The 26,926-nt window shown below is 46.0% G+C and overlaps 1 protein-coding gene across 6 annotated transcripts in view; it reads left to right on the top strand.

Moving 5' to 3' along the window:
• The window catches only part of gdpd5b (glycerophosphodiester phosphodiesterase domain containing 5b), a 369,021-nt gene that overhangs the window by 319,251 nt on the left and 22,844 nt on the right, over nucleotides 1-26,926 (top strand). For all 6 annotated transcript variants that reach the window (XM_072262580.1, XM_072262584.1, XM_072262581.1 and 3 more), the window contains 6 exons: nucleotides 6,071-6,153; nucleotides 7,405-7,555; nucleotides 9,344-9,565; nucleotides 10,361-10,518; nucleotides 17,708-17,855; nucleotides 22,953-23,035. In XM_072262580.1, the coding sequence (XP_072118681.1) occupies nucleotides 6,071-6,153; nucleotides 7,405-7,555; nucleotides 9,344-9,565; nucleotides 10,361-10,518; nucleotides 17,708-17,855; nucleotides 22,953-23,035 (845 nt within the window). The remainder of the gene's footprint in view (nucleotides 1-6,070; nucleotides 6,154-7,404; nucleotides 7,556-9,343; nucleotides 9,566-10,360; nucleotides 10,519-17,707; nucleotides 17,856-22,952; nucleotides 23,036-26,926) is intronic.

Raw genomic sequence — 26,926 nt, 5'->3', positions numbered from 1 at the left:
AACTTCTAAGAAAGCAGAGGGGCTACAGTGCCTCCTTTGTAATGGTACTTACATGCTGCACCCAGGACGTAACGTACAGAAGAGATGTAGTAGAGATGAGCCAGTCCTCATCAGAGTTTGAGAGGGTCAGCAGTTTTAAATTCCTCAGTGTTATCATTTCAGAGGACTTGCCCTGGCCTCAGCAGTATCTCTACTTCCTTAGAAGTTTGCGACCAACGAAAACCTTGACAATCCTCTATAGATGTGTGGTGGAGAGTGTATTGACTGCCTGCATCACAGCCTGGTCTGGAAGCACCAATGCCCTTGAATAGAAAATCCTACAAAATAGTGGAGATGGCCCAGTCTGTCACAGGTAAAGCCCTTCCCACCACTGAGCACATCTACGTGGAGCGTTATCGCAGGAAAGCAGCATCCGTCATCAGGGACCCCCACCACCCAGGCCATGCCCTCTTCTCACTGCTGCCATCAGGAAGGAGGTACAGGAGCCTCAGGACTCTCACCACCAGGTTCAGCAGTAGTCACTGCCCCTCAATCATCAGGCTCCTGAAACAGAGGGGATAACTTCACTCAGCTTCGTTCATCCCAGTATTGAGCTGTTCCCACAACCTATGGATCCACTTTCAAGGACTTTTCATCTCATGTTTTCCATAAAGTCTGCAAGAAAATAATCTCAAATCTCAGGGTTGTATATGGTAACATTTGTGTACTTCATTATACATATACTTTGAACTTTTAAATAGAGCTCCCTCTCCAGAGCAGTGAAAGCCTGGGTTTGAGCAGTGTGAAGCTTTCTCTTGACTCTCCTGCGAATTACGTGATAAATAATTAAATTCAGCGTTAGACATGAGCAGAGATTCTCATTTGAGATTCTAATGTTGAAACATTTTCTTTCAGCGTTATTTGAAAAATTATTATCTTGCGCCACCATGTGGCCATTGTGAGATTTGCGGGTAATTGAAACTCCTTTTTGAGCACTCTGGTTTGGGTTGAGGTGTGGCCTCTAGGCAACAGCAAGGAGGTGGTGAGATCCCCACACCTCTGAATTTGGTACCTTCACATTCTTGGGATCGATCCCATCTATGGCTTGGAAATTTACGAAGAACCCTGACGCAGGGTTTCGTCCTGAAAGGTCGACATTCCTTTATACCTACGGATGCAGATCGACTGGTTAGATTTCTTCCAGGAGATTGTTTTTCACTCCAAGTTCCAGGAATCGGAATCAGGTTTAATGTACGTAATGAAATTTGTTGTTTTGTGGCAGCAGTACATAGCAATAGGAAATAATAAAAATTATAAATTACACTAAGAAGTATATATAACAAAATAAAATTTAATTAATAAGTAGGCAAAAAGAGAGGGAAAAGTACTGAGGTAATGTTCACAAACAAGTGAAATTATGCAGATGCTGGAAATCTACAATAACACACACAAAATGCTGGAGGAATTAAACAGGTCAGGCAGCATCTATGGAAAAAAATACAGTTGACGTTTTGGGCCGAGACCCTTCGACAGGACTGGAGAAAAAAAGATGAGGAGTAGATTTGAAAGGCAGGGGTAGTGGAGAGAAAACAAGGTGATGGGTGAAACTGGGAGAGAGGAAAAACTACTGAGGTAATGTTGCTGGGTTTATTGTCCATTCAGAAATCTAAGGGCAGAGGGACATCATTAAATCGGAAACAGAATCAGGTTTTTTAATTCTGTCTTATTTGACGTGAAATATGTTGTTTTGCAGCAGCAGTACAGTGCAAAAATTACAAAATTAATAGTGCAAAAGGTAGCGTTCATGTCCGGTTCAGAAGAATCTTTCTCTTCTCTCACTCTGGTCTCGCTGCTGCCATGAGGGAGGAGGTACAGGAGCCTCAGGACTCGCACCACCAGGTTCAGGAATAGTTATTACCCCACAACCATCAGCCTTTGAACCAAAGAGGATAACTTCACTCAACCCAACACTGATCACACAACCTGTGTACTTACTTGCAAGGACTCTTTAGCTCGTAGAGAAGTACAGCACAGAAACAGGCCTCTCAACCCATCTAATCCATGTCAAAACCATTTGAGTGGCCTACTCCCATTGACATGCACTGGGACCATAGCCCTCCATACCCCTGCTATCCGTGTTCCTATCCAAACCACTCCTGAATGTTGAAATCGAGCTCACATGGACCATTTGTGCTGGCAGCTTGTTTTACATTCTCACCACCCTCTGAGTGAAGAAGTTTCCCCTCATGTTCCCCTTAAACTTCCCACCTTTCACCCTTAATCCATGACCTCTGGTTGTAGCCCCACCCAACCTCAGTGGAAAAAGTTTACTTGCATTTACCCTGTCTATACCCCTCATAATTTTGATAACCCCTATCAAATCTACTTTTATTTTTGATGTTCTAAATAATAAAGCCCTAACCTATTCAATTTTTCCTTTTAACTCCAGACCCGGCAACATCCTTGTAAGTTTTCTCTGCACTCTTTCAACCTTGTTTACATCTTTCCTGTAGGTTCATATTCTCGATATTTATTGCTTATTTATTTATTATTATTAGTTTGTGTTTTGTATTCGCACAGTTTGTTCTCCTTCGCAGACTGGTTGTTCGCCTGTCTTTGTTGTGTGTGTTTTTCATTGATTCCACTGTGTTTCTTTGTAACTACTGTGAATGCCCACAATAAAATGAGTCTCAGGGTTGTATATGGTGACATATTTGTACTTTGATAATAAATTCACCTGGAATTTGAACTTTGAACTTTGAAATCTGAAGCTGTCCCGGAACCGTTGAGTGTGTGTTTTCAGGCTCCTGTAGCTCCTCCCTGTCCCTGATGGTAGTCACACGTAGAGGGAACGTCCTGGACGGCGAGGGTCCTTAATGCTGCATGCCACTTTGTTGGGTCACCACCTTCTGAAGACGTCCCCGATGCTGGGGAGGGTTGTGCTGCTGATGGAGCTGGTTGAGTCTGCGTACAACTCCCTGCAACCTCTTGCCATCGTGTGCATTGGAGCCTCCATATCAGATGCAACCAGCCAGAACGCTCCCTGTGGTCCATCTGCAGGAACTTGTCACGTACCAAATCTCTCCAAACTCAAAGTTCAAAGTAAATATATTATCAAAGAATGTATATGTCGCCATATACTGCTCTGAGATTCATTTTCTTGCAGGCATTCACATGAAAAAAGTAGAATTTACAAAGAACTGTACAGAAACAGACATCACCAATGTTGTAAAGAAGACAAACTCTGCAACTACAAGACAAAACACTGAATTATAAAGAGTCCTTGAAAGTGAGTGTGTAGGTTGTGGAATCAGTTCAGAGTTGAGGTGAGGGAAGCTCTCCATGCTGGTTCAGGAGCCTGGTGGTTTTGGGGTGACAACTGTTCTTGAACCTAGGGTGTGGGACCTAAGGCTCCTGAACCTGCTGCCCGATGGTAGCAGTGAGAAGAGCATATGGTGTGGGTGGTGGACGTCCTTGATGTTGGACGCTGCTTTCCTGTGACGGTGCTCTGTGTGGACGTGCTCAGTGGTGGAGAGGGCTTTGCCTGTGATGGACTGGGCTGTGTCCACCACTTCAGTCACAGGTGAGAGCTGAGTATCTGCTGGGGTCCAAAGGTGAGTGAACTGCCTTTGACCAACAAGCCCCTTCACCAAAGGTGCTACCCCTAATATCATTTATGGTATATTTTATGCTTTGCACTGTACTGCTGCAAAACAAAAAAAATTCACATAATATTCGTTCGTTTGTTATGTGCCATGTCATTTGACGTGGGTGATCATGGTCTTTCCATGACAGTGATTGTTCTTGATCAATTTTTCTACAGAAGTTGTTTGCCATTGCCTTCTTCTGGCCAGTGTCTTTACTGGATGGGTGACCCCAGCCGTTATCAATACTCTTCAGAAATTGTCTGCCTGGTGTCAGTTGTCGTATAACCAGGACTTGTGATATGCACCAGCTGCTTGTACGACCATCCACCAGCTGCTCCCATGGATTCACGTGATCCTGATCAGGGAGCTAAGCAGGTGCGACCCCTTGCCCAGGTGTGACCTGCAGTCTAAAGGAGGGAAGGAGTCGCTTACACCTCCTTTGGTAGAGACGTATCTCCAGCCCACCACCCAACATGTCATAAAAGACAGTGATAATGAACCTGATTCTGATTCTGAATTCTGGAGCAACAAACAATCCCCTGGAAGAACTCCTTACGAAGCAGAGCCATAGATATGCCTTCTTTCCGGTTGTATCAATATGCTGGGCCCAGGACAGATCCTCAGAGTTAATAGATAGATACATAGATAGATTAGTGGTAGGGGTCCTTGGCATAAAAAAAAAGTTGGGAACCCCTGCTCTAGAGTTTACAGAAAAAGGTGCTGAAAGAAAAAAACAAAGATCATTCGGTGAGCGACAGTACTGTGGGCAAAAATACATTGTGAGAGAGGTCAAAGGAGTATGGCCAAACTGGTTCAAGCTGACGGGAAGGTGGCGAACAAGAGAAAATCTGCAGATTCTGGAAATCCAAGCAATACACACAAAATGCTGGAGGAACTCAGCAGGCCAGGCAGCATCTGTGGAAAAGAGTACAGTCGACGTTTCGGACCGAGACCCTTTGGCAGGACACCGTTACAACAATGTTGTGCAGAAGAGCATCTCTGAATGCACAGCATGTTCAACCTTGAAGTGAATGGACTACAGGAGTAGAAGACCATGCTAGGATCCACCCGTTTACCTAATAAAATGGCCACAGCGTTATTTGGTATTATATGTAACAGTATATTGCAATGCACTGCTGCCGCAAAGCAACACATTTCACATCGAATGCCAGTGATAGTAAACCTGAGTCTGATTCAGAGGGAGGGTGAGCAGAAAAGTTTCCTGAGGATGATACCAGGCCAGGAGGGTTTGAGTTGGAAGGAGAGTTTAGGTAGGCTGGTGCCATTTTCTCTGGAGTGAAGGAGGCTGAGATGTGCCCATGTGGAGGGTTATGAAATGACAATGGCCATAATAAAGGTTGCAGACTTCATTCCCCGATGTACAAGAGTCTAAACTAGAAGCCATGAGTTTAAGGTGATGAGGGAAAGATTGCTAGGAGGCCTGAGGGGCCACGTTTTTCACACAGACTCTGGTGGAACGAGGGTGCCAGAGGAAGTGGTTGAGATGGGAACTCAATTTCAAGATGGTGCCGAGCTGTGATGGCCGTCGGGTTTGTGGTTCAGACTTGTTTTAGGCTCGTAACGATGGCTTCTGGGGAGGGTGTGGTAGGTTAGGGGTTGAGTCAGGGATGAGGTGACGGGTCAAGGGCAGCAAATGAAGAGTTAGAGGAAGGAGCTGGAGGTTGGAGTTCAAGTCAAAGTGCTCTGAGGTTGAAGCCCAGTGATCACCAAGGATGGAAATCTGAGGTCTGTGGGCTCCAAGAACAAGAGGTAGTGATCACTGAGGTCAGCGAGTCCTGGGGTTGGAGTCCGAGGTCAGCGAATCCCAAGTTTGAAGGCCTGAGGTTGGTTGGCAGGTGCCGGGTTTGGAGGCCTGTGATCAGCAAGTATTAAGCTTGGAGGCCCATGGTCAGCAGTACAGGGACCGAAGCCCAGAAGTCAGGCTCCTGAAGCTTGTGAGTCTGGGGGCCGGAGGCATGGAGACAGCCTGTCCTGGGTTGGAGGCCTGACTTTGTGTGTGTGCGGCATGAAGGGCAAGGGGTTTGTTTTGCTATTGTTACTTGTACATTGGCCGCGTGTTCTGCTAATTGTGGGCACGCTATGTTGACACTGGAGTGTGTGGTGACCCCAGCATATCCTCAGATTGTGTTGGTTGTTAACACAAACAACACATTTCACTGTATGTTTCAACGCTTATGTGATAAATGAATGAATAAATCTAAATCTAACTATAATGTTTAAAGGCATTTGTCTTTATGGACAGTTTGTAGAGAGGAAAGGTTGAGAGGGCTGTGGGCTCCATGGGACGAGCTTTTGGACGGAATGGGCATGTTAGGCCAAAGGGCCTGTTTCTCCGTGGCCCAGTGCATCTTGGGAGGGTGCCTCTGCTGACTGACCTCCCTGGCCTTGCGGTAATCCCTGTCCCCTATTACCTCTCTCCTCAGCTAGCCCCGGAGAACACCCTGATGTCCTTCCAGAGGGCGGTCGAGCAGCAAGCGGGTGGCTTCTTTGTGAACATCACCGTCAGGTGAGTGGTGCGGGAGGTGGGTGTTGCCGAGCAGCGAATTGTTACTGGGATCTTGCTGTGCACCAGGCACCCACCCCGGAGCAGGCCTCTCAGGGAAGGTACTCGCGTGGACGGCAGATTGTCCTACTTTACGCAGGGAAGCAGGGAGTCTGCAGAAGGACTTGGACAGATTAGGAGAATGGGCAAAGAAGTGGCAGATGGAAAACACTGTTGGGAACTGCCTGTTCGTGCACTTTGGTAGAAGGAATAAAGATGCAGACTGTTTTCTAAATGGGGAGAAAATTCAGAAATCAGTTTTGGGCCCCTTATGTAAGAAAGGATGTGTTGGCATTGGAGGTGGTCCAGAAGAGGTTCACAAGAATGATCCCAGGAATGAAAGGGTTAACATATGGGGGTGTTTGATGGCTCTGGGCCTGTACTTGCTGGAGTTTAGGAGAATGAGGGGAGATCTCATTGAAACGTTAAGAGTGCCTCGATAGAGTGGATGTGGAGAGGATGTGGGGCAGTTTAGGACCTGAGGGCACAGCCACAGAAGAGAAGGATATCCCTTTAGAACAGAGATGAGGAGAAATTTCTTTACCCAGAGGATGGTGAATCTGTGGAATTTATTGCCACAGATGGCGACGGCGGCCAAGTATTGGGATATATTTAAAGAGGAGGTTGATAGGTTTTTGAATGGTCAGGGTGTCAAATGTTTCGGGGAGAAAGGTTAGCATGGTAGCGTATTTGGTTAATGTAACTGTTTACAGGGTTCAATTCCCGCCACCGCCTGTAAGAAGTCTGTACGTTCTCCCCATCACCATGTGGGCTTCCTCCACCTGCTTTGGTTTCCTCCCCCATTCCAAAGATGTCTGGGCTAGCGTTAATAAGTTGTCGGCATTCTACGTCAGCACCAATAGTACGATGGTACTTGCGGGCTGCCCCCAGCACATCCTCAGACTGATGGTCATTTATGCAAACGATACATTTCACTGTATTTTTTGATGTACGTGTGACAAATAAAGATAATCTTTAACTTTATAATCTTTAATTGGATTGGGAGGGAAAATAAATCACCCATTATCAAGTGGTGTGGCAGTCCTGATGGGCTGAATGGCCTTATTTTACTCTTACATCTTATGGTTTGATTGAAATTGTAGCCAAGAAAGGCCCCAGGTAAATGTGCCAGGCTCCCCACCTGGCCTGACCAGCAGCTCTCGGGAAATGCTCCCTCATCCGTTGGCTGATTTCTCCTGTTATCTGTTCTTCAAGTTACGATGGGGTCCTGTTCGTGGTCCACGACACCACTCTGCGACGGACTACCAACGTGGAGGAGGTCTTTCCCGACCGGGCCTCTGACAATGCAGCCATGTTCAACTGGACAGACCTCAGAGGTCTGAACGCTGGCCGCTGGTTCTTCCAGGTGGGTTCACTCTCCTCTCCTCTCCAGTACCTTCCTCCCCCCTTCCCATCTCTTAACCCTTCCTTGCAAAACTCCCCCCAACCCCTATTGAGTTCACCCTCCCCAACAATCGCCAGTTTAAGCAGATGCTGGAAATCCAGAGTCACACGCACAAAATTCTGGAGGAACTCAGCAGGTCAGGAAGAATCTATAGAGAGAAAAACACAGTCAACATTTTGGGCCGAGACCCTCCATCAGGACTGGAAGGAAAGGAGGCAGAAGTAAGAATGTGGGGGGAGGAGGACAAACTGGGGGGTGATAGGTGAGACCATGTGAGGGGGAAGCTGATTGGATGGGTGGGGAAGGGAGGATGAAGTAAGAAGCTGGGAGGTGATAGGTGGAAGAAGAAGGAATCTGATGGAGAGGAGGGTGGCCCATGGGAGAAAGGGAAGGGGGAAGGGAACCAAAATGGAGAATGGAAAAAGAGAGCAGAAGGAGGGGAAGAAGTTACCAGAATTTAGAGAGATTAATGTTCATGCCATCAGGTTGGAGGTGATCCAATATGAGTGTAGTTTTGTTAAGGCACAAGAGGAGGCGATGGACTGACACGTCAGAATGAGAATGAATAGTCAAATTTAAATGGTTGGCCACTGTGAAATCCACCCGGTTGGTTCAGGAGTCCAATAGCAGCAGGGGAGAAGATACTCTTAAGTCCAATCACACAGGATATTAATGAGTGCTGGAGTGGAACCAGGATAGATGTGATGGCCCCCTTTCTATAGGAGGATCCCCAGGGTAGGTGAGACCAAAACTAGGGTTCTGGGGTTTACAGTGAGACTGGAAACATTTAAAATGGACATCAGGGACAATGTTTACTCACAGGAAGTGGCAAGGCTATGGAACGAGACACCAGTGGGAGTGGTTGAGGCAGGTACTGAAGTATCCTTTATGAAGCATTTAGATTAGGTGGGGCTTGGAGAGATATAGGCCAAATGCAGGAATCTGGGACTTGCTTGGTGGGTAACACGGTTGGCATGGACTGGTTGGGTCGAATAGCCTGTATCCATGCCTTATCACTCTGTGACTTTATGAGTCTGCCCCTTCCACATCCTCTGTGAATATTTCTGGGAGTTAAACTACATCACTGTTACAAATTGTAGCAATAAACACAGAATGGTGGCCGGTGGCTCATTGTTAATAAACTGCTGGCCCACTAAATGCTGACGCCATCTAGTCAAAACATTTTATTTTTACCATTGTGACTGTCAGTTGTTTTGACTGCCTGACATTATTTACTTGTGTTTTGAGTTGTGACTTGTGTTTGTTTGATGTGTCTAGTACAAAAAGAAACATTTGAAGTGCTGCACAGTTTTCAGACAGTGTAAAAATCTCCTGCTTAGAGCAATGGTTGGTCCATGCAGCTAGAAAAAGAACTGGAGGGAACATTGGATAGAAACTGTCCTTTAGCCTGACAGTACATGCTTTTAGACGTTTGTTTCTTCTGCCTGAAGGAAGGGGGTGGTGAAGAAGAGAGAATGTCCGTAGTAGGTGGGGATTTTTGCTGATGCAGTCTGCTTCATTGAGGAGTGGGGAGTACAGACAGAGTTGATGGATGGAGCCTGGTTTCCATGATGTACTGAGCTACGTCCACAACTCTCTGTAGTGTCTTGCGGTCCCAGGCAGAGCAAGGCCGTGATGCATCCGGAGAGGATGCCTTCTGTGGCGCTTCGGTAGAAACTGGCTACCGTTACTGGGAATTGGTAAGGACCATGAAGTGTCATATCACGTCCACTTGTGCGTGTTTCGTAGGAGGATCCTTTCTGGACGGCCAAGGAGCTCTCTCAGACGGACCACACGGAGGCCTTGAACCAGTCGCTGTGCCGCTTGGCAGAGGTGCTGCAGCTGGCTGTCCGGAAGAACAAGTCGGTGATGCTCGACCTCTGGAGACCCCCGGCTGAGCACCCCTTCCACTTCACCTGGATCAACGTCACGCTGGAAGCCATCCTGGAATCGGGGATCTCCCAGGAGATGGTGAGCTTGTTTTCTCCGGTGCTTGTGTTAACGGGTTGTGCCTGCTGGGGGACAGGGACGAGTCAGTGGACCCCCCCACCCCCCAGCATCTGGCTACTGCCGAAACACACTGCTTATTATTGTCAATTACCAATTAGATAAACACTCATAATCTTCATCAGTCACAGAGTCATAGAGCACTACAACACAGAAACAGTCCCTTCGGCCCATCTAGTCTGTGCTGAACTCTTATCCTGACTGGTCCCAATGACCTGCACCCAAACCATATCCTTCATACCCCTCCCATCCATGCATCAATCCAAATTTCTCTTAAATGTTGAAATCAAACCCACATCCACACTCTCACCACCCTCCGAGTGAAGAAATTCCCCCTCATTGTCCCCTTAAGCATTTCACCTTTCACCCGATGCATGACCCCTGGTTCTAACTTACTCAGCAGAAGAAAACCTGCTTGCATTTACTCTATCTGTACCCCTCATAACTGTGTGTGCCTCTATCAAACCTCCCCTCATCCTGCTGCGCTCCAGGGAATGAAGTCCGAATCAACTCAGCCTTTCCCTATAACTCAGGTCCTCAAGTCCTGGCAACATCCTTGTAAATTTTCTCTGCATGCTTTCCATCTCATTGATATCTTTATTCTTCCCTGAGCGCCTGTTTTTGTGTGGCAGTTCTCTATGATTCTAAGAAATGAAGAAAATCTTCATCACAAAAAGGCTGGTGGAGATGTTGAATTTTGTCTCATGACATGTATTAGATGGAGAGGATAACCTGGGAGTGTCTGCTGCCATATTTCAGGTGATGTGGCTCCCCGAAGAGGACAGGTCGCTGGTTCAACGACTGGCCCCGGGCTTCCAGCACTTCTCCTCCGTGAAGCAGAATGCCACCGCGCTGCACAGCCAGGGCATCTCCGGGCTGAACCTGCGCTACAACAAGGTCGATGCGGATGAGATGCGGTAATACCGTCTATTCAAGCCTTTCAAGCAGTTGCATTAGTTTCAAATTTCCAGCACCTGCAGAGCCTTAGGACCCACACCACCATGTTCAGGAACAGTTATTACCCCTCGACCATTGGGCTCTTGAACCAGTGGGGATAACTTCACTCACCCCATCATTGAAATATTCCCACAACCAATTGACTCACTTTCAAGGACTCTTCATCTCAAGGTCTCAATATTTATTGTTTATTTATTCATTATTATTATTATTTCTTTCTTTTTGTATTTGCACAGTTTATCTTTTGCACACTGATTGAATGCCCTAAGGTGCAGTCTTTCATTGATTCTGTTATGGTTATTATTCCATAGATTTATTGACTACGCCCGCAAGAAAACAAATCTCAGGGTTGTATATAGTGACATCTATGTACTTTGAACTTTGAACCTTCATCTTACCCTTCCATAGATAGATTTGTAGATTTGGCTAGATCTCACTGTTCTAAGGTAAAAGAAACCCTAACTCCTTCTTTCATTGATGGAGATGGATCGATTTCCTCACTCCCCCGACCTTCTGTCTTCTCCCTCCTCCAATCGAGCAGAAGACCCAAACAGCCTGAAAGTGTGCCCCACAAGGCTCAAGGACACCTTCTATCCCGCTGTTATAAGACTATTGAACAGCCCCCCAGTACAAAGATGGATTCTTGACCTTATAATCTACCATGTTGTGACCTAGTCCGCTTACACTGCATTTTCTCTGTAAGTGTAGCACTTTATTCTGCATTCTGTTCTTGTTTTACCTTGTTCTATCTCAAAGCACTGTCGCAATGAAATGATCTATACGGATAATATGCAGAACAAGCTTTTCACTGTACCTTAGAATGCATTCAGTGGCCAGTTTATTATGTATTCCTGGGCGCCAGCTCGTTAATGCAAATCACTTAATCATACGGCAGCAGCTCAATACATAAAGCTATGCAGACAGAGTCAAGAAGTTCAGTTGTTGTTCAGACAAAACATTAAAATGGAGAAGAAATGTTGAAAGGTTCATTTATTATTGAAGTGTGTATCCATATACAACTCTGAGATTCGTCTTCTCCAGATAGCCATGAGACAAAGAAAGAGCATGAAAGTTGCTCAGAGAGAAACTTCAAACACACACCCCTCCTGCACAAAAAAGAAGGGCATTCCGATCATCAACCCCAAGCTCCACTTCTTCACACAGGAGCATAGACCCCAAAACAACACCTCCCCTGCACAAAAGGCCAACAGAAAACAATGGGACATCAGTACCCAAACACCCTACCCTTGCACAACAAAACGGAAAAGAAATGGGCGATAAAAAACACAGAATATAAAACCATGAGTCTGAAAATGTCCACAGTCCATAAGCGCAATAGTCTAATCCATAAACGCAGAACCACGATACCATCCTGCGATATCACGGGCATTCATCGAGAAAGAGGGATATCACACGAGGCAGGGAGGCCAACCCGCCTGCCACAGCGAGCCACACAGTGATAGGCTGCTCTCAGATCTCTTCTCCAGCAGCGATCAAAAAGAAGGCAGTCAGCACTGAACTCTCACTCACTTCCTCCATTTGCCTCAATGTCTCAATCTTCCTCAAAGCTTTGATTGGCGATTAATGGATGCTTTAACCAGTGAAATAGGGTCGATCATTGGCTTGTGCCCCATCTTCTTCCCATTGAGGCTGTCTGAGTATGCTCTTGCTTTCCGGAATCTTATTGGAGACAGCAAAACGCTGGATTACTCTAACAATCTCCAAGCTGTAAAAGTCGCAGGCTCTAACAGTCCCAGAAGCACAGTTAAGGTGAAAGACAGATGTAAAAGAAGTAAAAGAGATATTTTCATATGCTATCTTGAAGATGTCAACTGAGGTTCTGATGTTTCAGATGTGATCGAGGCAGAGGAATGAAAGGTGGGGGAGTGGCATTGCTTGTTAGGGAAAATGTTACAGCAGTGCTCAGGCAGGACAGATTAGAGGGCTTGTCTACTGAGTCCTTGTGGGTGGAGCTGAGAAACAGGAAAGGTATGGCCACATTAGTGGGATTGTATTACAGACCACCCAATTGTCAAAGAGAATTGGAAGTGCAAATCTGCAGAGAGATAGCAGGCAACTGCAGGAAACATAAAGTTGTGGTGGTAGGGGATTTTAATTTTCCATATATTGATTGGGACTCCCATACTGTTAGGGGTCTAGATAGTGTAGAGTTTGTAAAATGTGTTCAGGAAAGTTCTCTAAATCAATATATAGAAGGACCAACTAGAGGGGATGCAATATTGGATCTCCTGTTAGGAAACAAGTTAGGACAAGTGACAGAAGTCTGTGTAGGGGAGCACTTTGGTTCCAGTGATCGTAACACCATTAGTTTCAACTTGATCATGGACAAGGATAGATCTGGTCCTAGGGTTGAGGTTCTTAACTGGAAGAAGGCCAAATTTGAAGAAATGAGAAAGGATCTAAAAAGCGTGGATTGGGACCGGTTGTTCTCTGGCATGGATGTGATCGGTAGGTAGGAAGCCTTCAAAGCAGAAATTTTGAGAGTGCAGAATTTGTATGTTCCTGTCAGGATTAAAGGCAAGGTGAATAGGAATAAGGAACCTTGGTTCTCAAGGGATACTGCAACTCTGATAAAGAAGAAGAGGGAGTTGTATGACGTGTATAGGAAGCAGGGAGTAAATAAGGTGCTTGAGGAGTATAAGAAGTGCAAGAAAATACTTAAGAAAGAAATCAGGAGGGCTAAAAGAGGACATGAGGTTGCCTTGGCAGTCAAAGTGAAGGATAATCCAAAGAGCTTTTACAGGTATATTAAGAGCAAAAGGATTGTAAGGGATAAAATTGGTCCTCTTGAAGATCAGAGTGGTCGGCTATGTGCGGAACCAAAGGAAATGGGGGAGATCTTAAATAGGTTTTTTGCATCTGTGTTTACTAAGGAAACTGGCATGAAGTCTATGGAATTAAGGGAAACAAGTAGTGAGATCATGGAAACTGTACAGATCGAAAAGGAGGAGGTGCTTGCTGTCTTGAGGAAAATTAAAGTGGATAAATCCCCGGGACCTGACAGGGTGTTCCCTTGGACCTTGAAGGAGACTAGTGTTGAAATTGCAGGGGCCCTGGCTGAAATATTTAAAATGTTGCTGTCTACAGGTGAGGTGCCGGAGGATTGGAGAGTGGCTCATGTTGTTCCGTTGTTTAAAAAAGGAGCAAAAAGTAATCCGGGAAATTATAGGCCGGTAAATTTAACGTCGGTAGTGGGTAAGTTATTAGAGGGAGTACTAAGAGACAGAATCTACAAGCATTTGGATAGACTGGGATTTATTAGGGAGAGTCAACATGGCTTTGTGCGTGGTAGGTCATGTTTGACCAATCTATTGGAGTTTTTCGAGGAGGTTACCAGGAAAGTGGATGAAGGGAAGGCAGTGGATATTGTCCACATGGACTTCAGTAAGGCCTTTGACAAGGTCCCGCATGGGAGGTTAGTTAGGAAAATTCAGTCGCTAGGTATACATGGAAAGGTGGTAAATTGGATTAGACATTGGCTCGATGGAAGAAGCCAGAGAGTGGTGGTAGAGAATTGCTTCTCTGAGTGGAGGCCTGTGACTAGTGGTGTGCCACAGGGATCAGTGCTGGGTCCATTGTTATTTGTCATCTATATCAATGATCTGGATGATAATGTGGTAAATTGGATCAGCAAGTTTGCTGATGATACAAAGATTGGAGGTGTAGTAGGCAGTGAGGAAGGTTTTCAGAGCCTGCAGAGGGACTTGGACCAGCCGGAAAAATGGGCTAAAAAATGGCAGATGGAGTTTAATACTGACAAGTGTGAGGTATTGCACTTTGGAAGGACAAACCAACATAGAACAAACAGGGTTAATGGTAAGGCACTGAGGAGTGCTGTGGAACAGAGGGATCTAGGAATACAGATACAAAATTCCCTAAAGGTGGCGTCACAGGTAGATAGGGTCGTAAAGAGAGCTTTTGGTACATTGGCCTTTATTAATCAAAATATTGAGTGTAAGAGCTGGAATGTTATGATGAGGTTGTATAAGGCATTGGTGAGGTCGAATCTGGAGTATTGTGTTCAGTTTTGGTCACCAAATTACAGGAAGGATATAAATAAGGTTGAAAGAGTGCAGAGAAGGTTTACAAGGATGTTGCCGGGACTTGAGAAACTCAGTTACAGAGAAAGGTTGAATAGGTTAGGACTTTATTCCCTGGAGTGTAGAAGAATGAGGGGAGATTTGATAGAGGTATATAAAATTATGATGGGTATAGATAGAGTGAATGCAAGCAGGCTTTTTCCACTGAGGCAAGGGAAGAAAAAACCAGAGGACATGGGTTAAGGGTGAGGGGGGAAAAGTTTAAAGGGAACATTAGGGGGGGCTTCTTCACACAGAGAGTGGTGGGAGTATGGAATGAGCTGCCAGACGAGGTGGTAAGTGCGGGTTCTTTTTTAACATTTAAGAATAAATTGGACAGATACATGGATGGGAGGTATATGGAGGGATATGGTTCGTGTGCAGGTCAGTGGGACTAGGCAGAAAATGGTTTGGCACAGCCAAGAAGGGCCAAAAGGCCTGTTTCTGTGCTGTAGTTTCTATGGTTTCTATGAGGAAATGTTTTACACTGGCGCCACCTTGACCAGATGTGACCTAAGTGACATTGACTGTGGAATGAATGTTGGTGCCAGATGGCGTGGTTTGACTATCTCAGAAGCTGCTGATCTCTTGGGATTTTCATGCACAACAGTCTCTAGATATTACAGAGAATGGTGAGAAAAGCAAAAAATAGCAGTTCTGTGGGTAAAACCGTCTTGTTAATGAGAGAGGTCAGAGGAGAATGACCAGACTGGTTCAAGCTGACAGGAAGGCAACAGGAACTCAGCTAACCACGTGTTACAACATCGATGTACAGAAGAGCATCTCTGAACTCCCACGTTGAACCTTGAAGTGCATGGGCTACAGCAGCAGATCACACTGGGTTCACTCCTGTACTTACTGAAGTGTCCACTAAGTGCGTATAAATAACACCGAGAACATGAGTTGTAGGGTCTGTGAAAGTGAGTCTGTAGGTTGTAGGATCAGTTCAGAGTTGTGGTAAGTGAAATTATGACTCCAGTCCTCTTGCCCAATTAAAATATTAAAACATTAAATCCTTCTTAATATTTTAATGCTGTGTAAGATTGTAAAGTCTCAAAAACATATGAAATGGAAGCAACACACACAAAATGCTGGAGGAACTCAATAGGTCAGGCAGCAGCTATGGAGGACAATGAACAGTTAACATTTTGGGCCTGATAAGGGTCTTAGCCTGAAATGCCAGCTGTATGTTCCTCTCCATAGATGCTGCCTGACCTGCTGAGTTCACTGGGCATTTTGTGTGTGTTGCTTTGGATTTCCAGCATCTGAGAAATTGAGGCAGAGAGGGACTAATCAGCCTGTTGTACCTGCACGTGGAACATCCTTTAACACAGCCCAACCTCCCCACACTAATCCATATCCCTTGAATCCTTTAATAAAGTCCAAAGTTCAAAGTAAACTTATTATCAAAATACATAATACAATTCAAATACAAAATACATAATCAAACTACATAAATGTCACCATGTACAACCCTGAGATTCATTTTCTTGCGGGCATACTCAATGAATCCATAGAATAATAACCATTATAGAATCAACGAGTCCTTGAAAGTGAGACCACAGGTTGTGGGAACATTTCAATGTTGCCTTTGGTTCAAGGTCCTGATGGTTGAGAGCTGAACCTGAGTGGTGGGGGCCTCTGATGACGGATGCTGCTTTCCTGTGACAGCGTTTCATGTAGATTGCTCAATGATGGGGAGGGCTTTTCATCTTGATGGACTGGGCCATATCCATTACTTTTTGTAAGATTTTCCATTCAAGGGCATTGGTGTTTCCATACCAGGCAGCGATGCAGCCAGTCAATATACTCTCCACCACACTGTTATAGAAGTTTGTCTAAGTTTTAGACATCATGCTGAATCTTCGCAAACTCCTAAGGAAGTAGAGATGTTGCTGTGCTCTCTTCATAAATGAACTTACATGCTGGATCCAGAACAGGTCCTCCGAAATAATAACAACACGGAGTTTAAAGTTGCTGACCCTCTCTACCTCTGATCCTCCCATGAGGACTGGCTCATGGATTTATGGTTTCTTTCTCCTGAAGTCAATAATCATCTCCTCAATCTTGCTGACATTGAGTGCAAGGTGGTCGATGTGCCACCTCTCAGCCAGAGTTTCAATCTCCATCCTATACGCTGATTCATCACCACCTTTGATTCGGCCTACGACAGTGGCGTCATCAGCAAATTTGACAATGGCGTTGGAGCTGTGCTTAGCCACACGGTCGTAAGTGTGAAGTGAGTAGAGCAGGGGGCTAAGCACTCAGCAGAATATCTGAACATGTTAGATACCGATCATAGAACGTTACAGCACAGTACCCCTCAACCCAAGACATTGTGCCAATATTTTAACCTGCTCGAAGATCAATCGAACCCTCCCAGCCTGCATATCCCTCCATTTTTCCATCACCCATGTGCCTGTTTTTGAGTCCCTTAAATGTCCCTAATGTATCTGCCTCTACTCCCAGCCCTGGCAGCACGTTCCAGGCACCCACCACCCAGTGTAAAAATCCTACTTCTGACAATAGTAAACCTACTCTAATTCCAGTTCCAACGTGCAGGCCCTTCAGTCCACAATGTGGTGCTGACATTTTAACCTAACCCTTCCCTCCCACATGGCCCTCCATTTTTCTGCTATCGATGAGCCAATTTAAGAGTTTATTAAAGAGTATTTTTGCTATGTTTTTGCAGATTGGTTATTTGGTCATCCTTTGTGTGTTTCATTTACTCTATTGTCTTTCTATGATCTACTGTGAATGCCCACAAGAAGATTAATCTCGGGGTTGTATATGGTGACATCTATGTACTTTGATAATAAATTTACTTTGAACTGAAATGCCCCAAATGTATGTGCCTGTGACACCACCCCCAGAACACCTACCACACTTTGTTTAAAAAGCCTGCCTCTGACAACACTCCCCCACACTTCCCTCCAATCACCTTAAAACTAGCCTCCCCCTGTGCTTTCTGAGGTCCAAGTCTCGCGTCACCTTCTGGCACCGAGCTCTTCCTCGGGATCCACACTTCACCTCTCTGTTTTGTTTGCAGGAAATATGCCGCAAAGAACATCACCACCAACCTGTACCTTGTCAACGAGCCGTGGCTGTTTTCGGTGCTGTGGTGCGCCGGCGTGCAGTCTGTTACGTCCGATGCCTGCCAAATCTTAAACAAAGTGCGGACTCCCACCTGGATATTGGTAAGTGACAGAACGGGAGAGGCTGTTTGGCCCCAGGACTCGATTCTGCCCCCTCATAGCTTCCCCACCCCGGCAGGGCATTCCACTCACCTACCACTCTCTGTGTAAATAAAACCCCACCTCCCTATACTTCCCTCCAATCACATTAACATCTTGCCCCCTTGGATTAGCCGTATCCACCCTGGGAAAAAGTCTCTGGCTGTCACTCGACCTGTGCATCAGTCACTGAAAGCAAGCATGCAAGTACAGCAGGCAGTGAAGAAAGCTAATGGCATGCTGGCCTTCATAACAAGGGGAATTGAGTTTGAGAGGAAAGAGGTCCTTCTGCAGCTGTACAGGGCCCTGGTGAGACCACACCTGGAGTATTGTGTACAGTTTTGATCTCCAAATTTGGGGAAGGACATTCTTGCTATTGAGAGAGTGCGGCGTAGGTTCACAAGGTTAATTCCCGGGATGGTGGGACTGTCATATGTTGAAAGATTGGGGCGACTGGGCTTGTATACACTGGAATTTAGAAGGATGAGAGGGGATCTGATTGAAACATATAAGATTATTAAGGGATTGGATACGCTGCAGGGAGGAAGCATGTTTCTGCTGGTGGGTGAGTCCAGAACCAGAGGCCACAGTTTAAGAATAAGGGGTAGGCCATTTAGAACGGAGTTGAGGAAAAACTTTTCACCCAGCGAGTGGTGGATGTATGGAATGCTCTGCCCCAGAAGGCTGTGGAGGCCAAGTCTCTGGATGCTTTCAAGAAAGAGACGGATAGAGCTCTTAATGATAGCGGAATCAAAGATTATGGGGATAAGGCAGGAACTGGATACTGATTGTGGATGATCAGCCATGATCACAGTGAATGGCGGTGCTGGCTCGAAGGGCCAAATGGCCTACTCCTGCACCTATTGTCTATTGTCTATGCCTCTTATCAATGAAGTGTCGATGTTCCAGGTTGAAACCCTGCATCAGACCTGGGCTGCAATACCTTCTGAGATCCTCCAGCAGTTTGTTTAGAACGTAGAACAGTACAGCACAGGAACAGGTCCTTCACCCCACAGTGTTGAGCCGTCAATTAAATAACTAATCCCTCTGCCTACACAACATCCATATCCTTCCAATTTAAAAAAAATCTCCTATTTATTTATTTGTTTGTTTATTGAGAAACAGCACAGAATAAGCCTTTCCGGCCCCTCGAGCCACACCGCCCAGCAATGCCCTGATTTAATCCTAGCCTGATGACGGGACAATTTAACACCAGCCCAGGCAGTGCATTCCAGGCATCCACCACTCTGTGTTGTAAAAACGAACAAGGGAAACTCTGCAGAGGCTGGAAATCCGAGCAACACACACAAAATGCTGGAGGAACTCAGCAGGCCAGGCAGCATCTAGGAAAAGAGTTGGAGGAGCAACACCTTGTATTCTGTTTGGGTAGCTTCCAACCTGATAGCATGAACATCGATTTCTCAAACTTCTTGTAATGCCCCCACCCCACTACTTCACCATTTCCATCCACTTTTCCCTCTTTCACCTTATCTCCTTGTCCGTCCTTTGCCTCCTTCTGGTGCTCCTGACTCCTTTTCTTTCTTCCACGGCCTTCTGTCTCGTTCACCAATCAACTTCCCAGCTCTTTACTTCATCCCTCCCCGTCCAGGTTTCAACTATCATCTTGTGTTTCTCTCTCCCCTCCACCGACCTTTTAAATCTACTCCTTGATTTTTTTCCTACAGCCCTGCCAAAGGGTTTCGGCCCAAAATATCCACTGTACTCTTTTCCTAGATGTTTTCCTGAGTTCCCCCAGCATCTTGACTGTGTTGACCTATTGTAACAATATTGCTCCTCACATCTCCTTTGAAATTACACCTTCTCACCTTCAATGATTGCTTCTGGCTCCAGATTCCACCATCTGGCAGTCCCCTGTGCGCACGCCTTGCTTTTGTGTGGCTTTCTCTGCCGGCGAGGATGTCACTGGGGATTCCCCGGGGACTGAAAGGGCCATCTGAAGAGTAGACAAAGGAGATACACAGCAAGCTGAGCAGTCCTGTTCCCTCTAAGCACACACTAACTGAAATGCTCCTGCCCACATAACCTTTGTTGCCACGCAGATGGAATTGGATGCAGCTAAAGTTTTAAAACGTGGAAGGTTTTCTTTGTTGTACTGTATCTCATTATTTGAATTAATACAGTACTGTGCAAAAGTCTTAGGCACACACACACACATAGCTAGGGTACCTAAGACTTTTGCACAGTACTGTAGTGATTTTATGTATTGCACTGTACTGCCGCTGCAAAAAAAAATCATGACCGACGTGAGTGATGATAAACCTGATTCTGATCTGGGTTTCTCTTGTGGACTGATAGTGGGAAGGGGACAGGGAGAGGGGAATCATGGTTGGGAAAAGGGGAAAGGAGAGGGGAGGGAGCGGGAAGCACCAGAGGGACATTCTGTAATGATCAGTGAACCAATTGTTTGGAATCAGATGACCTTGCCTGGTGGCTCAGGGCTGGGTGTGTCTGCACCCTCACCATCCCTGCCCCTGCCCCTCACACTCCTTCTCTGCCTCCTGTCCCACTCCCCTCCCACAGAGCTTCATCCTCACCACCCCTTGCTCCCGCCAGATTTACAAACTCACTCCATGTTGACAACCGCGGTTCTGTGCAAACGCTTTGTGCACCCTAGCTTTATATCGGTGCCTAGGACGTTTGCACAGTACTGTAAGTGAAATCAAAAGTATGTGATTTTTCATTTTTTATTCTAATTATTCATAGTATGATTATTACAAAATTTAAAGTGCCATACAATTTTCAGGCTATGTAAAACTTTCATGCTCAGAGCAGTGGTGAGGCTGCATAAAAATAATGAGAAGGAAAGTTGCATAGCAGCTTCTGGTGGGGGGGGGGTCCTTCTAATTAATCTCCCTTGGTCCCCCAAGCTTAAGCTTAGTCAGCTCTTACAATTTCACAGACTTGTTTTTTTGTTCCACGCCCCAGTGAATTGGTTGTCATCTGTGTGTTCTGCTGTTCTGCACTGGTGGTTTCTCCACCCTCCTCCCTCCCTCGTCCTCCCTCCATCACTCTGCCCTCCTCCCTCACTCTGTCCTCCCTCCATCACGGCCCTCCTCCCTCACTCTGCCCTCCCTCCATCACTCTGCCCTCCTCCCTCACTCTGTCCTCCCTCCATCACTCTGCCCTCCTCCCTCACTCTGTCCTCCCTCCATCACGGCCCTCCTCCCTCACTCTGCCCTCCCTCCATCACTCTGCCCTCCTCCCTCACTCTGTCCTCCCTCCATCACCGCCCTCCTCCCTCACTCTGTCCTCCTCCCTCATTCCGCTCTCCTCCCTCACTGTGCCCTCCTCCCTCCTTCTGTCCTCAAAGCCCCCCAGCTGCCTCCACACCTTTGTCTCCTGAACTGCCTGAGCAAACACAGGGCGCTGTTTCTTTCACTTGGCAAGCCGAACCCTTTGACGATGAACGCTGCAATTACGTGCTCTTTTGTGTGTGCACATCTGTGAATGCGCATTTGTGCCTGATTTAAAGGCTTTAACGCCGGTTGCATTTCATCCACGCTCCCCTTCCAGGGGAATACGTGACAGAAACACAAGCGATTCTACAGATAAGAGAAAATCTGCAGATACTAGAAATCCAGAGCAACACCCACACATTTTGGAGGAACTCAGCAGGACAGGCAGCTTACCTACGGAAATGAATAAACAGTCGACGTTGTAGCAAACCCTATGAGGAAAAGTTGAGCGAGCTGAGCCTTTTCTCTTTGGAGTGAAGGAGGGTGAGAGGTGACCCGACAGGAGTGTACAAAATGATAGGAGGCATAGATTGAGTGGATTGCTAGAGACTTTTTTCCCCAGAGTGGAAATGGCAAATATGAGGGGGCAAGATTTGAAGGTGCTTGGAGGAAAGTAAAGGGACGATGTCAGAGGTAAGTTCTTTGCACCGAGAGTAATGAGTGGGTGTGGAGCACGTTGCCTGCGATGGAGGGAGGGGCAGATACATTAGGGACATTTAAGAGACTTTTAGATCCGCTGGCTATGATAGTAGAATGGAGGGTTATGTGGGAGGGAAGGATTAGATTGATGTTAGGGTAGGTTAAAAGGCTGGCACAACTCTGTGGGCTGGAGGGCCTGTACTGTTCTGTGTTCTATGTTCAATGTTAAGTACCTCGAGGGAACTTCACTCCATCTCTGAGTGTTCTTGTTTTGAGAAATGGTTTACTAATTCAGTTATAATACTTAAGTCATTCTCAATTCAGAACTTTCTTAATATCAGATAACCTCAAATCAGAATCTGATTTATGATCACTGACATACGTTGTGAAATTTGTTGTTCTGTGGCAGTGGTGCAGTGCAATATGTTAAAATATACTATAAATAACAATAGAAAATGAAAATAAGTAGAGCAGAAAGTGTGCAAAACAGTGAGGTAATGTTTATGGTTCACAGGCATCAGTGCTGATGTAGAGTTTTGAACCGAAATATCAACTGTTTCCTTCTTCCCATTGAATGGGACAGTGTTATAGAGATATCACACAGAAACAGGCACTGTGAATATCTGGTCTGTGCTGAACAGTCCAACCCTGGGAGTGTGATGGAATGGTGCGGAGGGAGATTCACTGTGTGTCTGACCCCGGGAGTGTGTGATGGGACAGTGTAGATGGAGCTTCACTCTGTGTCTGACCCCGGGAGTGTGTGATGGGACAGTGCAGAGGGAGTTTCACTCTGTGTCTGACCCTGGGAGTGTGTGATGGGACAGTGTGGAGGGAGTTTCACTCTGTGTCTGACCCTGGGAGTGTGTGACAGGACAGTGTAGATGGAGCTTCACTCTGTGTCCAACCCTGGGAGTGTGTGGTGGAGTGTATTCACTCTGTGTCCCTACCCTGGGAGTGTGTGATGGGACAGTATAGAGGGAGCTTCACTGTGTGTCTGACCCTGGGATTATGTGGTGGGACAGTGTAGAGGGAGCTTCATCCTGTGATAACCTGTGCCCTGAGAGTACTTAAGGGTGAACTGACCGAGAAGAATTGTGAATAGATCCAATCCTACCAAAACTCTGTAACCCCAGAGATATAACACGGTTCTCTTTCTTAAATGCAGCATCCCGATGAGTACCTGATGCTCTGGATAACCACTGACATCATATCAATCACCATCGTGGTGGGGATCTTCATCCTGCAGAAGTGAGTGAGAATTCCCTCTCTGCCGGTCTCTGCCTGTGGTGTTGGCTTGATGCTTGTTGTTCTGAACTTCATCTCATTCTCAGCTCTCATTCTCAGGGGTGGTGGGATGGTGTCCGGGGCTGTGGGAAGGGTCTCTGGTTGGCCAGGTTGCTCCATTAATCGAGCCTTGGTGAGCTGGGTGCCTGGGATGTTAGGTAGACCCTGTTGCTTGGGTCGTTGAACTGTTGGTGAATCCATACCAAACCTTCTGGAAGGTGCCTATCGTCCCCAGGACTTGTCACCTCAATGCAAATAGTTGACCCAGTCCGCTGTGAGTCGCCGAGGGGGACTACAGAAGGAGAGAGGTTAGTGTCACAGAGGGGTGAAAGCAAGTAGGTCAGCTGGAGGGAGGAAAAGGCTGATAGATAAAGATAGCACATTCTCCCTGTGACCGCGTGAGTTTCTGCCGGATGCTCCGGTTTCCTCCCACATTCCAAAGAGGTGCAGCTGAATGGGTTAATTGGCCACTGTAAGTTGCCCCTTGTGTGTGAGTGAGGGGTGGAATCTGGGAATGTGGGGGGAGTAAAATGGGATCAGTGTAAGATTCGTAGAGTTGTTCAGACACACAGTACAGAAACAGGCCAATGGGTCCATCCAGCCCATGCTGAACTATTCTGCCCAGTCCCACTGACCTGTCCCTGGACCATATCCCTCCATACCCCTCCCATCCTTGTACTTACTCAAACTTCTCTTAAACGTTGAAATCAAACCTGCCTCCACTACTTCTATGGTCAGCTCATTCCATACTCTCACCACCTGCAGAGTAAAGACATGTTACCCTTAAGCATCTCGCCTTTCAACCATACCCCATGACCTCTGGTTGTAGTCCCACCCAACATCAGTGGAAAAGGCCTGCTTCCATTTACCCTATCTATAGCCCTCATAATCTTGTATTCCTCTATCAAATCTCCCCTCAATCTCTTAGGCTTCAGGGAATAAAGTTCCAAACTATTCAACCTTTCCCACTCAACCCACCACTCTCTCTGTGTGAAAAACTTACCCCTGACATGCCCTCGGTACCTATTTCCAAGCACCTTAAAATTATGCCCTCTAGTGATAGCCATTTCAGCCCTGGGAAAAAGCCTCTGACTATCCACACAATCAATGCCCCTCATCATCTTATCCACATCTATCAGGTCACTTCTCATCCTCCATCACTCCAAGGAGAAAAGGCCAAGTTCACTCAACCTACTCTCATAAGGTACGCCCTCCAATCCAGGCAACATCCTTGTAAGTCTCATCTGCACTCTCTCTATAGTATCCACATCCTTCCTGTAGTGAGGTGAGCAGAACTCCAAGTGGGGTCTGACCAAGTTCTTACATGTAGGATCGGTGGAGTCCATAAGACCATAAAACATTGGAGCAGCATAAGGCCATTCAACCCATTGAGTCTGTTCCACCATTCCATCATGGCTGATCTCTGATCCCACTTAACCCCACACACCTGCCTTCTTGCCATATCCTTTGATGCCCGGACCAATCAGGAAACGATCAACTTCTGCCTTAAATATACTCACAGGCTTGGCCTCCACTGCAGAGCATTCCACAGATTCTCTACTCTCTGGCTAAAAAAATTCTTCCTTACCTCTGTTCTAAAAGGTTGCCTCTCGGTTTTGAGGCTGTGCCCTCCAATACAGGATACCCCCACCACAGGAAACATTCTCTCCACATCCACCCTATCTAGTCCTTTGAGCATTGATAGGTTTCAATGAGATCTCCTCCCCCACGTTCTTCTAAATTCCAGTGTGTACAGGCCCAAAGCTGTGAAATGCACTTCATATGTTAAACCCTTCGTTCCCGGAATCATCCTCGTGAACTTCCTCTGGATTCTCTCCAATGATAACACATCCTTTCTGAGATATTGGGCCCAAAACTGTCGACGATACTCCAAGAGTGGGCTAATTAGTGTCTTATAAAGGCTCAGCATTATCTCCTTGCTTTCATATTCTATTCCCCTTGAAATAAATGCCAACATTGCATTTACCTTCTTTACCACAGACTCAACCTGTGAATTAACCTTCTGGGAGTCTAGCATGGGGACTCCTAAGTCTCTCTGCACCTCTGATGTTTGAATTTTCTCCCCATTTAGATAATAGTCTGCACTATTGTTCCTTTTACAAAAATGCATTACAATACATTTCCCAACACTGTATTCCCTCTACCACTTTTTTGCCCATTCTTCCAATTTGTCTAAGTCCTGCTGCAATCGCATTGCTTCCTCAACATTACCTACCCCTCCACCTACCTTCGTATCATCCGTAAACTTTGCCACAAAGCCATCAATTCCATTATCCAAATCATTGACAAACAATGTGAAAAGTAGCAGTCCTAATACTGACCCCTGAGGAACACCACTAGTCACTGGCAGCCAAGCAGAAAAGGCCCCTTTTATTTCCATTTGCTACCTCCTGCCTGTCAGCCATTCCTCTATCTATGCCAGTATCTTTCCTGTAACCCCAAAGGATTTTATCTTGTTAAGTAGCCTCATGTGTGGCATCTTATCAAACACCTTCTGAAAATCCAAGTAGATGACATCCACTGCCTCTCCTTTGTCCACCCTGCTTGTTACATCCTCAAAGAACTCTAACAGATTTGTCAGGCAAGATTTCCCTTTACAGAAACCACGCTGACTTTGACTTTGTTCATCATTAGTCTCCAACTACCCTGAAACCTCATCCTTAGTAACAGACTCCAACAATTTCCCAACCACTGCGATTAGGCTAACTGGCCTATAATTTCCTTTCTTTTGCCTTCCTCCCTTCTTAAAGAGTGGAGTGACATTTGCAATCTTCCAGTCCTCCGGGATCATGCCAGAATCAAGTGATTCTTGAAAGATCATCCGTTATCTCTTCAGCAACCTCTCTCAGGACTCTGGGATGTAGTCCATCTGGTCCAGGTGACTTATCCACCTTAAGATCATTGAGTTTGCCTCGCACTTTTTCCTTTGTAATAGCAATGACACTCACTCCTGCTCCCTGACTCTCATGGACCTCTGGCACATTGCTAGTGTCTTCCACAGTGAAGACAGGTGCAAAGTACCTGTTAAGTTCACCCGCCATTTCTTTGTCTCCCGTCAGTACCTCACCAGCATCATATTCCAGTGGTCCAATATCAACTCTAACCTCTCTTTTACTCTTTATATAATTGAAAAAAACTTCTAGTATCCTGCTTTATATTATCGGCTAGTTTGCCCTCATATTTCATCTTTTCCCTTCTTAGTTGCCTTTTGTTAGATTTTAAAAGCTTCCCAATCATCTAACATCCCACTCACTTTATATGCTCTTTCCTTAGCTTTTATGTAGTCCTTAACTTCCCTTGTCAGTCATGGTAGCCTACCCCTTCCATTTGAGAACAACTTCTGTGGGACATATGTATCTCGCGCCTTGTGAACAATTCCCAAAAACCTAAGCCACCTTTGCTCTGCTGTCATCCCCACCAGATTCCTCCTCCAATCCATCTCAGCAAGCTCCTCGCTCGTGCCTCTGTAATTCCCCTTATTCCATTCTGATACTGATACACGTGAGTAATGTTTCTCCCTCTCAATTTGCAGTATGAATTCAATCATATTATGACACTGCCTCCTAAGGGATCCTTTACAATTAGCTCCCTAGTCATAGGATACTAGCAGTGAAACATAAGAACATAAGAAATAGGAGCAGGAGTCGGCCACCTGGCCAGTTGAACCTGCTCCCCCATTCAATAAGACCATAGCGATCTGGCCATGGACTCATCTCCACCTACCTGTCTTTTCCCCATAGCCTTTAATTCCCCTACTATGCACAAATCTATCCAACCTTGCCTTAAATATATTTACTGAGGTAGCCTCACTGCTTCACTGGGCACAGAACTCCA

Source organism: Mobula birostris, chromosome 7 (assembly GCF_030028105.1).
Source record: "Mobula birostris isolate sMobBir1 chromosome 7, sMobBir1.hap1, whole genome shotgun sequence".
Lineage (NCBI taxonomy): Eukaryota > Metazoa > Chordata > Chondrichthyes > Myliobatiformes > Myliobatidae > Mobula > Mobula birostris.
The sequence above is the reverse complement of the archived record's forward strand: the minus strand, read 5'-3'. Positions and strand labels throughout refer to the sequence as shown.